This window comes from Macrosteles quadrilineatus, unplaced genomic scaffold, assembly GCF_028750875.1.
Source record: "Macrosteles quadrilineatus isolate MER2022 unplaced genomic scaffold, UCM_ALF_1.0 Scaffold_2__2_contigs__length_208266976, whole genome shotgun sequence".
NCBI lineage: Eukaryota > Metazoa > Arthropoda > Insecta > Hemiptera > Cicadellidae > Macrosteles > Macrosteles quadrilineatus.
The window spans coordinates 95487962-95503528 of record NW_026542595.1 but is presented as its reverse complement, the minus strand read 5'-3'; the positions used below and the strand labels follow the sequence as shown (position 1 = coordinate 95503528).

The 15567-nt window shown below is 36.8% G+C and overlaps 2 protein-coding genes across 2 annotated transcripts; both read left to right on the top strand.

The window, feature by feature from the left end:
- Positions 1 to 286: 286 nt before the first annotated feature.
- Positions 287 to 2262, top strand: LOC128984628 (protein enabled homolog). The gene is made up of 2 exons (XM_054403963.1): positions 287 to 425; positions 1847 to 2262. The coding sequence occupies exons 1-2, from the start codon at positions 287 to 289 to the stop codon at positions 2260 to 2262; spliced, it is 555 nt and encodes a 184-aa protein (XP_054259938.1).
- An 11979-nt stretch (positions 2263 to 14241) lies between these two features.
- On the top strand, positions 14242 to 14987 carry LOC128984627 (uncharacterized). Its single transcript, XM_054403962.1, has 2 exons — positions 14242 to 14373; positions 14580 to 14987. Exons 1-2 carry the CDS (start codon positions 14242 to 14244, stop codon positions 14985 to 14987), a joined length of 540 nt encoding a protein of 179 aa, XP_054259937.1.
- Positions 14988 to 15567: the final 580 nt, after the last annotated feature.

The following is a 15567-nucleotide window of genomic DNA, read 5'->3' as shown; positions in this document are numbered from 1 at the left end:
TACTTGCAGTGCCTGAGAAACAAAGTATGAAACGGCGACTTGTACGGTGCACGCTGCCGACCTTGTCTGGCTTGCGAGCGTTCAGTGTCTGGGCCGACATGTGGTCGTCATTGTCTCTGTGACCGAGTGCACTGGGTCACAAGGTGTATATTGCAATATGTAGGTGACCGACTGCACTTAATGCAACCAGGTAAAATTAGGTGACCAACTTGCGAAGTCAGGGTAAACCCCTTAGTGTGGATTGGGTATAAATGCATGTAGAGAAGAATATGCAGTCAGTCACATCATGTCGCGGTTTGCGGTACTATTTAAATTTGACAACGAGGAGGAGGCGATTGCAGCGTTGAGAGATCTACGAGCCCACCACACGGTTAAGGAGTCAAGATCGTACGAGATCACCGAGGTGGTCTCCAATTATACTCCAGGTTAGTAAATAAACAAAATTATGATTTAGAGTATTTATTGAAAAATCTGAACATTAGGGGACCTTCCGGTCTTCTCGGTACATTTAACTTTGTACCCGCCAGCTGCGATGTGTCTATCTCAGCTTGAGTCAGGTTCAAAGCGAAGCGTTTCGGTAGAAACACAATGTGTGGCGTCCTGTCAAATATTATGTCTAGAATCACACTTGTGCCGTACTCCCGGTGAGAATGTAGCCTCGCACCAGTGGTTGGATAACCAGCTCGATCTATCAAATCTGATATAGCTGCCCTCGGCGGACCTCTGCTTACTTCCAAATTGTTCAATTTTGACTTGAAGTCTGACATTATACTGTAAATAAAAACCACAATAGAGTTAGTTGATTATAGACTGGGTTTATATAATTTAGGACAACGGGTAGTACTTTGTGACGGTCAGTTGGATTGACTAATGTGATATATTGTAAAGTTATACAAAAGTAGTAAAGTAGTTGTGTTTACAAATTGTACCTGTTCAAGTAGAGAACATAACTACTGTATAGTCAAGATAATCGTCTGCCAGCATATGGTAGTAAAATACATTATGTATAACTTGTACGAACAACTGTTAGACTTATGTAAAACAAATATAGATTTTAAACAGTATTATACTATGTTGATCAAACAAATTTGATCCTAACTAAAAAGTCAGTATTTACTTTAACGAATGTTATAGGGATTTATAAAATTGAATGTTGATAATAAATACACGAGTCCCCTTAAAGTTTGTATAATTGTTAGCAGGTTCATGTACACATGTTTAAAGTAAATCCAAAATGTACACCACCTTGTATGTCAATAAAACAAATATATTACTAAACATATGTTTGTGTAGTGAATGCAAATAATGAAATTATTGGATCACGTTGACTAATATAATCAATCTACGAGTGTCTCTAAAGTAACATTTGTTAGGAGTATGGTTCACGTATACAAAGTCAATCTGAAACGTATTTGTTTATAACACATTGTCGATAAAACAAATATCTCTTTACTAAACTTTTGATAAAACGGGTTTTAACGGAACGTCAATAGTTGATAGTGCCAATACAATAAATATATGAATCTCTATGTATAAACGAGTACTGTAGTATGGAAATTATATGAAATAAAACCAGACTCAGAAATACAACACTTGCATAAACACAAGGGTAATTTATGAAACAATGGACTGTTTTGTGCAAGGTTTCTTGTTATAACAATTAATTTCAAGTGTACGGTTTATGAGTGAGTGACTTTTAGTTATCTTAAAAGCTCTTGGGGAGTATGATTACAAACTACTAAGCTTGTCAAGTGTAACGACAACTTAAAAATATACACTAGTCAAGTGCAACAGTGTCTATATAGCCAGTCAGAGTAAGTTGTATAAACATATTTATATATTTCAGCGGGATTGATGGCAGCAGTGATGCGCTGCGAGACGACCCAGAGATACGAGGTGCAACTCGGCAGAAAGAGAAAACCTACAGCGGTCGTAAGTGGCATTCCAGCTGTGCGTCGGAGATTTACGCCTCCGCCGGCACCGTTGCCGCTTGCAGCAAACACGTCGTCACCGCTGCCGTTTGCAGCAACCACGCCGTCACCGCTGCCGCTGGAGTCAGTTCCACCGCTGTCGCCGATGCTGCTATATCCACCAGCTCCACTGTCGCCACAGCCATCAACATCTTGGCATACCCCGCCGCCACCACCTCCTCTACCACTCACGCCGCAGCCGTCGCGGCAAACCCCACCGCCACATAAACCGTCACCAGAAATTATCAATATATCCTCTGACAAAGATAGTCTAGATGGACTATTAGCTTAAGCTTCAGCTAGTAGTTCATCTGGCTATGTGTCGTTAGCAGGTTCATGTACACATGTTCAAAATGTAAACCACTTTGTATGTCAAAATATATTACTAAAAATACGTTTGTGTAGTGAATGCAAATAATGAAATTATTGGATCACGTTGACTAATATAATCAATCTACGAGTGTCTCTAAAGTAACATTTGTTAGGAGTATGGTTCACGTATACAAAGTCAATCTGAAACGTATTTGTTTATAACACATTGTCGATAAAACAAATATATCTTTACTAAACTTTTGATAAAACGGGTTTTAACGGAACGTCAATAGTTGATAGTGCCAATACAATAAATATATGAATCCCTATGTATAAACGAGTACTGTAGTATGGAAATTATAGTTAATAAAACCAGACTCAGAAATACAACACTTGCATAAACACAAGGGAAACAATGGACGGTTTTGTGCCAGGTTTCTTGTTATAACAATTAATTTCAAGTGTAAGGTTTATGAGTGAGTGACTTATCTTAAAAGCTTATGGGGAGTATGGTTACAAACTACTAAGCTTATCAAGTGTAACGACAACTTAAAAATATACACTAGTCAAGTGCAACAGTGTCTATATAGCCAGTCAGAGTAAGTTGTATAAACATATTTATATATTTCAGCGGGATTGATGGCAGCAGTGATGCGCTGCGAGACGACCCAGCGATACGAGGTGGAACTCGGCAGAAAGAGAAAACCTACAGCGGTCGTAAGTGGCATTCCAGCTGTGCGTCGGAGATTTACGCCTCCGCCGGCACCGCTGCCGCTTGCAGCAACCGCGCCGTCACCGCTGCCGCTGGGGTCAGTTCCACCGCTGTCGCCGCTGCTGCTATTTCCACCAGCTCCACTGTCGCCACAGCAATCAACATCTTGGCATACCCCGCCGCCACCGCCTCCTCTACCACTCACGCCGCAGCCGTCGCGGCAAACATCGCCGCCACCGCCTGAGGATGTGGTTGAGGAACCACTCACGCCGCAGCCGTCGCGGCAAACCCCACCGCCACCTCAACCTTCACCAGAAATTATCAATATATCCTCTGACGAAGATAGTCTAGATGGACTACTAGCTGAAGCTTCAGCTAGTAGTTCATCTGGCTATGTGTCGTTAGAGGACGATTTTTTACTTGAACTTTTCAATTAAAAAAAACCCCCAACCAATAGCTCTTGTTATTTCTTATCCTGTCAATAAGTAAGTGTGTACGTCTGTGAGCAGAGTGTAAAGTATTGTCAAAGTGTAAAAAGTTGTGAGTAGATGTAAAAAGAGAAACCAGTAGCACTTACCAAGAAGGTGTGCAGCGGATGTGAGCGCAAAGCAAACTGTGCTTTTGCAGCTTGAACCGATAGTCTTATAAACCCGCAGTTGAGGCCCCCCTCCCTATTCCGGGGTGGGGCGACCCACTGATCCGAATAAAATTTAGGACATGGTCGAGGACTGAAAATCTAGATCTTGGTCAGTAGGTTGAGGACCGATTGAGGTAAGTAGGTCGAGGACTGATTGTGGTCAGTAGGTCGAGGACTGATCCCGGCCAGTAGGTCGAGGACTGATCCCGGCCAGTAGGTCGAGGACTGACTGGTTGATGTCAGTAGGTCGAGGATTGAGAATCTAGAACGAGGTTGATACCAAAAACTGATGAGTTTTTCGCACAAGCCTACCTACTTGGCTTAGAACCGGACATAGTGAAAGCTTCACGCCTTTGCGGAGATATTAACTTCACACTCGTTAGAGGCGAAGCTAATGTAAACGTAGCCAGAGCTGCAGTCCTGTGGTACTAAACCACGCTCTGCTACCATCGTGACGCGAAATTATAGGTGATGATTGAGTTTTTTCTTGTCCAGTAAGAAGCTTAATTGTGGAAGCGGGTATATAAATTTAGTTAGTTGAATAAAGTTTAGTTTTAAGTGTCTTATTAATTAGTAAATATGAGTTAAGAATTGTATAACTAATGTTAATAACTCCTTAGATGTGCAAACATTATGCACTTTAGTTAAGAACCAGATTAAAGCTAGGGAAAAGGCACACCTTCTTGTAGGTGCTAGCTCTTCCAAATCATCTAACCCAGGATATGGGAGGGATAGGACTTTTAGATAGGAGTACACTTTCGACGACACAGGCGCTTTCTTCCTATGAAGAACGAACTTCCTTTCATTCTTGCATTTTCTGCATGGAAGGGAAGTTCCAGAACCACACTCAATGTAAAAAAGTTCTCCAGTCCACGGTCCGCAGTCACTAGTGTGACAGTTTGCTGTCACATTTTTTATAGTATACCAACCAGGATTTGTTATAGTACATGTGTGAGTCGTCGATCTGTTTATTTCGTTGGCCGTGGGGGACGCCAAGAGTTGTTCGTTCCGCCTTCTGCTCTTAATAATGTAGTTCTCGTGCTTTTAAGTAATTTCTGCTAGATTTATTAGTATTTTATTAAATGTTCTTTATTGCTCCTGTTTGTGACTATTCTCTATTTCAATATTAAACTTCCAAATCAAGATCTGGTACTTGAGTCTTTTGTTTGGGATTCACACTGCTCTAATATCCCTCCGCCGCGAGCAGGCTTGGGTTTTTACTATTCAGTTTTGGGTATAATGTTATCTAGGGTGTGGGTCTACCGCTGGTTTGTGGGATGGACTGCTCTTCCCTCTACATTTGGCATAGGCCTACCAACCGTCATGGCTCGGCTGCTCCGGTCTTGTACCGGCGCAGAACTCAGGCGCCCCTTGGACTGTATCAGCTAAGAATTTTTTTTTATTTTAACTTAAAATGTAATCGGCTAGCCTAACCAATTAATAGGGGATCCCCAAATTTCTTTTCATTAGAATTTAACTTAAATTTATATTTTTTTTTTACTCGAATTTTAAAATGTATTCTCTTGGTCCATGAAATCGGCCAGATTTTATAGTTTTATTCACTTATTAAATTAACACTCTTTTGATAAATTGTTTTAACTTCAACCTGATTAATAGATTTTTAATTTCTCAATAATTCTGCTATTTTGCAAATAGCCTTTTTAAATTCTTCTTAAAGTAGCCTACCCTAAATGGGTGATTAAAATTAATCCTGGTTTGTTTCGGAGTCTCCGAGTTAGGTTAAGTTTGTGTTGTTGTGTGTGATAAAAATGAGGCTATTATTTGAAAATTAAATTGTCTGTTTTTAAGTACCGTACATTTTGGTTATTATTTGGCCTACCGAAGTCCTAGAGTTGTTTTTTGTGACCTTAAGGTAAGCTAAACCTTGTTGTTTTTTTTTTTTTTTTTTTTTTTTTTTTTTTTTTTTTTTTTTTTTTTTTGGAGGTCACACTACTGATGATTGTGAGCTTTCCTCTCGACCTCTTTACTCGGATCGCCCCAAGGGTAGCGCCTGAGTGGTACAGGGTGACGGTATCATTGAACACCGAGACTCTGCAGTCAACTGTTCAGGTTATCCGGGTCGCCGACGGTGTCTGGCTATACTATTAATTTTTTTATAAATCTCGATATATTAAAAATATAATGCAATATCTGATAAAAGCTTGAGACATTTAAATTTTGTTTCCGATGGTATGAGCATAAGAAAGTAAATGATATACGATAGAGAAAACCGTTGGATATATTACTTTTGGAAATTAAATAAATTGAAAATTGTAGATAGTGAGGCACCTTTGACTTTGGAAGCCCTAGTTTCCCATATTGCATCCCAGAAAGGCAACATATATTGCACCATTTCGTACTTTTTTATTATCTAAATATGTGCTCATGTTATATACGTTAAACATGTTGTTGTATTGGAAATGACAATAATGATGAAAGTTCCTGACAGTGGTAGTTTTTTAGAACATGTCATTATCGATAAAAAAACAGCACTGATCTTAAAAAATTGCTGAGGTAAATAAAGTATGTTGTAAAATATTTAAAATGCTCAACGTATATCGTAAATAGAGAATTAATATAATTTAAATATATTTCAAACACACTAAACCTTGTTTCAATATATTTGAAATGTATTATCATTTATATATAATAATAAATCTAATTGTTTATGTTTCAAAAATATGAATATCATGCTTTCGAAAGGTATATTTAACATACTTATTGTAATGTAAAACAAATGTAATAGAAATATAAGATGATTACATTCAAATAATATATTAAATATATGGACAAAATATATTCATTATAAATTTATAAAAAAAAACATTCAAGGCTTATAGCTTATACATTCAATTCATATTTATACTAAAACGTATTCCAAATAAACTAATAAAAACTTAAAGAATCTATTTCAAATATATTTATAGGTATATAAAATAAATAAATTTGAAATGAAAAATAATTTATTTTTTTATTATGGATATATTATTATATTATTAAATGGACTTATTTAAATAATAAAAACTACCAATGGTCTAATTTTTGTCCCTTTAGGTAAAGCTAAAGTTACATTTAATAAGCCAATCATTTAATATAGGTTTAACAGTCCTATAACTTAGCCAAATTTCCTAAGATCTTTGGAGCTAAAAACCTTAGTCTCTGGTATGTGGACACAGACAGTTTCATTTATGATATTAAATGTGTGTATAGTAAATTTGTAAACATAATTATGTTTACGTACATTTGTTTGATACAAATAATTATGATTTACATCATCCATGCTTTATAGAAATGTGGAAAAAACAAAAAGGATACATGAAATAAATTTCAGTTTGGCGGAATTCCTCCTAAAACGTACATGTATCTAGGTCTTAGAAGCAAATTTTTTTTAATAGATTTATTCACTTTAGACTGTATCAAAAGAGCTAAAGTATAAAAAAAATGTTAAAGAAAATCAAATTAAGTTTAGCAAATTTGAAGCAACTCTGTTTAGTAATGTAAATTTATACAAAGGTGACAATTTCATTCAAAGCTATCATATTATGTACATTGTACACTATAAATTTGAACAATCTAGCTCATTATATTTTGATGATAAATGAGTATTTTTAAGTGATAATATTCACACATTACCGTATGGGCATTATGCTCTTGTTTCAGATAGAAAACATTAAAAAGAGATTTTTGAGGAGTTGACGAATAAAAGAATGAAACGAAAATAACATAAATTTTAAAACTATTTTACTAATTTTATTTTTCTGTTTGTTCTATTTCAGATACACGGTATCAAATTAATAAACCTCAGTTACTTTATGTAGACATTAATAAAATTCTTGCCTTTAATTAAACATATTTCATATAAATATAACATATTATAATAGTATTTCTTTTTGTTTCTAATTTACAGATTGCTATCATCAAAGAAACATTGTCAAAATACGTAAATCACTTATGCATGAAGTGTACGAGCAGTTAGTGGCGATTCCAAGCCATGTGACCACTGGCAGCAGTGGGACTGATTTACACGCACATCTCCCTTTAACGTGTAATAAAATGCAAATTTACCCCTCTCGTAAATCATTTCAACGGGGATTGAAATTGAAATCCCTCCAGGGTTCGAGGGACAGATTAGACGATAATGTGAAAATTGCTCAGTGAGTAATTTCTTAAGTGGTTTCAGATTATCAAGGGGGAAATTTTTGTAACTATACTGAATCAGGTTGACATAAGTTTCGAATTGATTGTCAATATGAAAATTGCTCAGTGAGTAATTTTTAAAGTGGATTAATATTATCAGGGGGGAAATATCAGTAACTATACTGAATTAGTTTGTTAGAATTTTCGAAATGACTGACAATGTGAGAGTTGTTCCGTTTTTAATTTCTAAACTGGAATAAATTAAATGGTCACTTACTGATGCTCTTAGTCAGAGCAAGCAAGGTATGTTGTGATGGGTTCGGATCTACAAGGATCCACGGTTTGAGCTAGACTCGTCGGTTGATGATGATGATGACAATGTAAATAATTATTCTATTGAAGGTAATGATGGTGATGCTTGCAACGATGATGATAGTAAATTGAGGTCAGAACAGGACCTAAATTAAATTACAGTAGTAAATTAAAGAAGTTTTTTTATCATTGTATATTTATGTTGAACTATAAAACAACATTTGTAACTTTTATATGTTATGTAAATAACATTAACATGTAAATGTATCATTTTATGTAAACATGATTTAAATAAAGCAGCTTTATTTCTCTCAACAAATTTGTAGTTATTCTTTTATATACAAATCATTTGTAATATATTCAATGTTAAATACATACGACACTGAAACAATTTCACACACTTATATACTGTTGGATTTTTATCAGTAATATTACAAAATGCATCGCAAAAACGTGGCGAAGGCATAGACCAGTTTGCAGAGAAGGTTAGATATTTAGGTGCTCTTACAGTGCGGAAGGTAGACGACGACGCTGAGCAACGAGTTATTGACTCGGAAACTGAGCTACGTATGTGCGGATTTTTGAAATGGTCTGAAGGGTGAAGTAAGCGAGATTGCACGTTGTCGGTTTCCTAAAACTTGGCAAGAGGAAATGGAAATCGCATTTATGGCAGAAGATGAACAAAGTAGGCCGTCTATAGTAAAATAATAATCTGTACAATAAGTTTTTTTAGTAGATTTAAATGATTATAAAATAAAACAGGTCGATGTGATAACGAATATTTATCAGAATATAATAGTTTTTTAAATGATTTATGTTTATTAAATAAAGATATATTAAGTAAATCAAATTAGGAAAAATTAAACTCATCCAAATATAAAATACCCCCGTCGCAGCAAACCTGCATACTAAGCGAATTTCCATTTACCCAGCTTGATTTCTACTAAAATATTCCCTATAAATTTTCAGATTTATTTCCTATTTAAATAACATTAATTTTAGTGAGTAGTTAGGTTTGCTGCTACGGGGAAGATGTTGAGGTGTGTTTTTTCAATTAAAATATTGATAGCTTAGAATGAAATAAACCAAATTGCCAAATTTGATTAAAATATATCCATAAACAAGCAAACTAGAACAGTTTATTTATTCTCCATAAGAATAACATGGGAATTTTAAATGTACAATTTTTTTAATTTTCTCCGTAGTCAATGAACATTCAAAGACACTTCAATATACTAAATTATTTGTTTTTTTAAGCTCTTCAAAATGGTCTAGAGAGAAATTTAGAAATTTAAAGTTTTTAGGGTCTAAAATGAGAAAAATCCATTTTTACCCCATAAAACCCCCCATAAACTCCTGATCCCATGGTCCGATTATGCTGGTTCGCGAACTCGTTCGAATAAATGTAGGTTTACACGTTTGTACCAAATTTCATCAAAATCGGATCAATTTTGCTCGAGTTATCGCGCTAACGGACACATATATATATATATATATATATATATATATATATATATATATGTGAATTTGAACGGATGGTGTTTTTAGCCTCTGGGGACCTCAAAACGAAAAAGTAAATCGGTCCCGGGTCTAGGTCTTACCATGAGACCTACGGTAATAGCTTATTCCCTATATGGGAAATTCGCTAAAAATGTGTTGAAACATCTTTTGGAATAAAATGTTAAGCAAATAAATCTATAAATCTTATTACCAATTTCAGCAGAAGAAAGCCAGGTTGGTCAACAGATAGATACTATGTCAATGTTGTAGTGCCATAGTTTAGTGACAGTTTGTAATCAGTTTTGATCTTTATGTGAATTACTTCCAACTCACAACAACAATTAACTCCAAGTGGAGACTGTTGTTCATCAATAAGGGTAGGGTTTTCAAGAATGCTTGTGATAATTATCAATAGAGGCCCACATAAATATGTCAAATTGTATAACTTAGGTCTCAGCCCTCTGTTTTCTTGAGATAAGGAGAGCACTTATCTGTTTAGTTGATCCTTAACTCTGTCAACCCTATCTATTTTATGAAGCTATATGTTAAAGCCTAACCCAACACTTTGACACTTCCTAGATGATACTTAACTTTGTTAATGGACAGTTCTCAAACTATTTTATTAGACATTTATTGATATTGCTAGAAGGTTCTAGAAGGAGGGTTGCGCCCCCACTTAGAGATCCGTATTTAAGCTGGACTCTGGAGCAGATCCAAAACTTCTCGGTTAGGACCTGCTACTGGAGGGTGTTCTCAGAGAGCCCGTCAGTGCAGCTATCAACTGTTTAGTCGCATTTTGAGACTTAGAACTATTAGTCAATATATAGACTTAGTCAATATATCGTGTTTTACTAGAAGCTCGGTTGATTTTAATCATTTAACTTCCCAATCGAACCCCCACATTCGTGTTGTACCGGCAGCCACTCGACGGATACAACATCAACAACAACCGTGACACAGTCTCACACGCAAACACCGGAGGCAAATGGATCGGGGAACACGTCGCAGAACATTTACATTTTCAATTGGAATTTCTGTTGTGTAGTAATAGTACTACTTGTACTTGAAATATTTTCTTGAGTTACAATTTAACTACTTGGTTCAACTGTAGTCTGTAATTGCTGTGGCTTAGTAGATTTAAATGCGACTCCAGAGTCAGCTGCTGCTAGTGTGTCCTTCCGGGCAGACTGGGTTCCAGTGTCTCCGTATGTTTCTATTCTGGACCTATAACCATACCAGTTGTAGGGATATCCGTCAAGTTTCAATAAATCCGTGTTGAAGGTGCTGGCAGCCTGTGGTGTACCAAGACTCATAAATGGATCCATAAACTGTTGGGAAGCTTCAATTTCAATATGTGTAGTTATATGCCAAGTTACAGTAGCCGGCACGAACTTTTTATTATCAGGTAATTAATTCCATGATGCTATTGGCATAACACCTACGTGTAATGAAGGTGGTAAGAAGCCACCGGAGAAGATGTTGATATCTTCAAACGACATGTCAATAAAATTATTATTAGAATTGGTTCAGTATTATAATAATACATAGGAAATGGCATTTCCTTGCCACTGTTACATCCCAAGTCGTTGTATATAGGCATACTACCCGTACGGTTACCCCAGAAGATGGCAGGATCCCAGCCATAATATGAGGCAACTTCAAAACCGGTTATTATGGTTGGATAACTTGCAGATACAGTAGGGATCCCATGTTTGCCTTCGTACTTGTTTTCCAACCCATGTGCATGCATGCAGTGAATGGTTTGATTTGAGTTCACATAATTAACTGCACTCTGACCAGTTTGAAATGGCGTAGTATAAAACTTAATATTTTGCATATGATGCCCCCTTAAAGTATTTTTGTAAATTATATATTATTTATATTTCTAATTTTGTTGCGGGTGGTGAAGAAATATTACTGTATAGAGGTATTGATTTATAAACTTTTAATTGTTGTATATTAATTCTTTTTCAGATTGAGGGTGTTAATTGTTGTTGAAAATTAATTTTTTTCAGATTGAAGGTGTACATTCTACAACTATATATTATATATCAACTAACTTGTGTACTCATATATTTTCTTTTGTTGTGCCAGATGCGCGGACCAATTATTCTATCACCAAGAGATATGCTGATCGTGGAGCCAGATGAATGTATCAATGATTAAGACATAGCTACCTCCGACTACTCGAGCTGCGCAGCTCTTGTGCAGCAGATTATCCACGGGTCTTGAATCTTGTCGCGGCGTTTTTTGTGGACTTTGAACAGGGACATGTAGATAGGGTAATGAAACGGTTTCGTACGATTAACCCTCTTACCTACGGCCTAATCCTTGCCTCACTACATATTCCAGTGGGGACTGGACACTGGGCTCTTGTTTCTACTGACCTAAGTAAATTTAGGATCAAGTGTTATGATTCATTGAGGTATATAATCATGAATCTCATTTGAGATTCATGTTTAAAGCCCTTGAAAATACGCAGAAAACAAAGGGGAAGAATGGAATTTGCCACGATGGCACCTCGAAGACACTAGTGACAATGGTGTTGTTCAGGAGAACGATAAGGATTGTGAGGAGTTTTTTTTTGTTACGTGGATGGCGGAACGACTATCCCGTAACAAATCAATTCCACACAAGTCATACAGTCTGGACATCCGTTGATGGAGGTGCCATATGAAGGCCATATTGACCAAACAAACACTTTATTTTGACGAAGGTGATTGTTTGGACGATTCACTAGAAGCAATGGTTTTTCCAGCCATTGACTTTGATGATATTAATATTAGTCCTTCAGACTATGATAAGTCTTTGGCTGATCTACTTCAGCCCCCTGACCGGGCTCCTGAGGAAGATCAGGACCAAGTTTCTTGGGATTTCATATTGGAACCTCTTGCATTAGAGGGTGTGCAAGGGGATACCAATATCCCCTTTCAAAGCCCATTTTCAATATTATCACTCCATTGTTCGGAGAATTTTTTTGAAGAAATGGGCATTGAAGAGACCAGTGTCCCCCAAAGCCCAAGCAAATTTGTCACTCCTATAGAACCTGTTCCTTCAACTAGAAGTTTAACTACAAAGAGAGGGAAAAAAAGAAAAAGAAAACAAAAACTATTTTTTCCCTGGGTTTCAACTGAAAATAAATAAAAGATTTTTGCAATAACTTACTTATTGAAAAAAATCTTTTATTTACTTTTACTACTTAATGTTTACTAAAATTTAAAATAATAGGCCTATTTAAAATTATACAAGATTAACCTACGGCTTTAAAATATTCAAAATTTTATAACATTAATCAGTAAGATTATTATCTACATATGTATAAAAATATAAAACAAATTCATGTAAACTTTTTGATTTGTTTAATTTGTCTTTGTCACCATTAACTTTTTTGATTCATTGGATTAATAGAATTTAAGAAGAAACAGGTTCTAATATAATGGTTATTATTTGTATTATATCATATTTTGGTATATTATGTGTGTTATATATTATGTATGTTATATGTGTATGTTGTTAGCTCAAATATAGTAAACTTTGTATAGTTTTAATAACCTTGTGCGTAAGGAATAGTTAAAGAGTCTATTATTACCTCGTAAAATTGGTGAAACCTTTTAATTTTTGACATTAAACTTAAGTTTTGGGCGTCAAGGAGTAAAGTTACGAAAAATACATGTATGTAACAAACCGAAAGTAAACCAAGTAAAATACAAAGTATTAATAATATTTGCAAAAAGGAATTATTTAAGTATGAAAATGAAAAAATTGCGGAAACTGGTAAAAATTTGAAAAAAATTACAAATTTTTGGAAGTAGGACGTTTTATAGGGGTGAAGGGGTACGAACACTTTTTAACAATAACCAGATGACAATGATATTTTTCACACAATCCCTCTAACCTTTGACCTTATTCTTGTTCCACTACATGGTCCAATAGGAAAGAAGGGACACTGGGCTCTTGTTTCTGTTGACCTAAAGAAATTTAGGATACAAAGTTTTGATAGCTTGGGATTTAAACATGAACCTCATTTGAGAATCATGTTTAAATCCCTTGAAAAATACGCAGAAAACAAAGGGGAAGAATGGAATTCGCCACGATGGCACCTCGAAGACACTAGTGACAATGGTGTTGTTCAGGAGAACGATAAGGAAAATAAGATGTCTGAAAAGAAGATATACACAACACACCAATTTGATGCTGTAATTTGAATTCAGATGGATCTTATGTCACGTATGGCTGCTTGTGAGCGTCAGGCCGACTACCCGAAGATTGCGGTGAGGGAGCTCACCAGACCAGCTAAGATTATGGCTGCACGAAAAGTAAGCACAAAGTTCGGAAGACCTACAATCCTGCTGGACATCGAAACGGCAGAGGGAGACAAGAAGGTCACATTTCTTCCGGCACGATTTGTGGACGCATTGACGTCGGGGGATCTACAGGAGTTCACCTCGACGAAAGCATACAGCGTTCAATGTACAGTCTCTACAGGACCATCACCAGATGTAAAAATATTTAAACATTGAAAGAGTCAATAAACACAATGTTTGTATGAAACTCCTGTTTGTTTTTATTTTTAACCCTACCCCCTCAAACGGAGGAAGTGGTGGGGAAAAAGGATGGTATAAAAGTAGCTCTTGTTTCCTTTGTCACACAGAATTGCCAAGATGCTTGTGGGTCTATTATTTCTGGTGCTTGGAGCTGTTGCGCAGCCTCCTCCTCCGAGGAGGACAAACGAGCCGCAACCTTCCACCTTGTTCGCCGCAGCGAATTGGTCGCCTCCTCCTCAAACCCCTGAGGTAACAAATAGTGTTGTCTTTAACTACTGTAATAGATGTAGATTTTAGTTTTTCCACTTTTTAGGTCTTACCCAAAATCTCTGCTTCCCATATCACCTCTTCCATGCCTGTGTGTATGATGCATATATATATATATATATATATATATGTGTGTGTGTGTGTAAGTAAAATAAACCATTGTGACCGAAATGTTATTTGATTTGCAGAATTACTCCTCTCGCACTCCATCTCCTGATTACATTGATTTGCGCACTCCATCTCCCGACAGTAGGCCATCTTCTGCGGCTATAAGGGAGTTTCTGCGAACCCCAGATGACTTCTTTGTCAGACGCCCTCCATCTCCCGACAGTCGGCCATCTTCTGCGGCTGTAAGGGAGTTTCTACGCACACCAGATGACTTCTTTGTCAGAGGTCCTCTGTCTGCCAACAGTCGACCACCTTCTGCAGCTGAAAGAGACTCTCGGTGGGCACCGTCTCCCTCATTTGACAGACCGCCATCCCCTAACACCTTAGGGAACTTCTTAAGAGAATACGGAGTGACATCGAGGAACGTAGAGGCTCTAGACCTGGCAGAATCTTCAAGGCCTTCCACTTCCTACTCTCCAGCTCCATAACCGCTGGACTTATCAATACGTTGTAATGAGGTGAGTCATATTTTCCATTTTTTAGGAACCACCACCACCATCCCCAAGCAGTGGTGAATCTAGGCCGTCCATTTTACGGTCGGAGTGTACTCATTGTGGATGTGTCTACTGCTTGAACATTCCATTCAATCAACGGTTGGAACGAGTAGACAAATTTTTCCAGGTAATTATCACAAAAAAAGCTCGTGCATTTTTGTGTGTGTGTGTGTGTGTGTGTGTGTGTGTGTGTGTGTGTGTGGTTATAATCTATAGCTTTTTAGCATGTTCATATTTTTTCAGCAATACAATCGATTCCCCATTCCTAAAGTCGAAAGTCCAGAGGAGGCCTGGCATGATATAAATAAACTGCATATGGATCTTTCCGACCTCACTTGGATTGTCAATAATATTGCCTTAGAGAGCCAGGACCTTCGATATACGGCGGCCCAGGGGACACTCCAGCTAATGGTGTCATCGTTATTCTCAATAGTGGTGGGCATCACCCGTTGGCTTCAAGAGCAGCACCCCAATCAAGATCCGGAACCATCAAGAGAGGTCCGCTGTGCTGTTT

Bases quoted from the DNA above. Each gene is read 5' to 3' on its own strand.
- LOC128984628 (XM_054403963.1), top strand. From the start codon at position 287: ATGTCGCGGTTTGCGGTACTATTTAAATTTGACAACGAGGAGGAGGCG. The intron at 426-1,846 runs GTTAGTAAATAA...TATATATTTCAG, and splicing joins GGTCTCCAATTATACTCCAG to CGGGATTGATGGCAGCAGTG.
- LOC128984627 (XM_054403962.1), top strand. From the start codon at position 14,242: ATGCTTGTGGGTCTATTATTTCTGGTGCTTGGAGCTGTTGCGCAGCCT. The intron at 14,374-14,579 runs GTAACAAATAGT...TTTGATTTGCAG, and splicing joins CTCCTCCTCAAACCCCTGAG to AATTACTCCTCTCGCACTCC.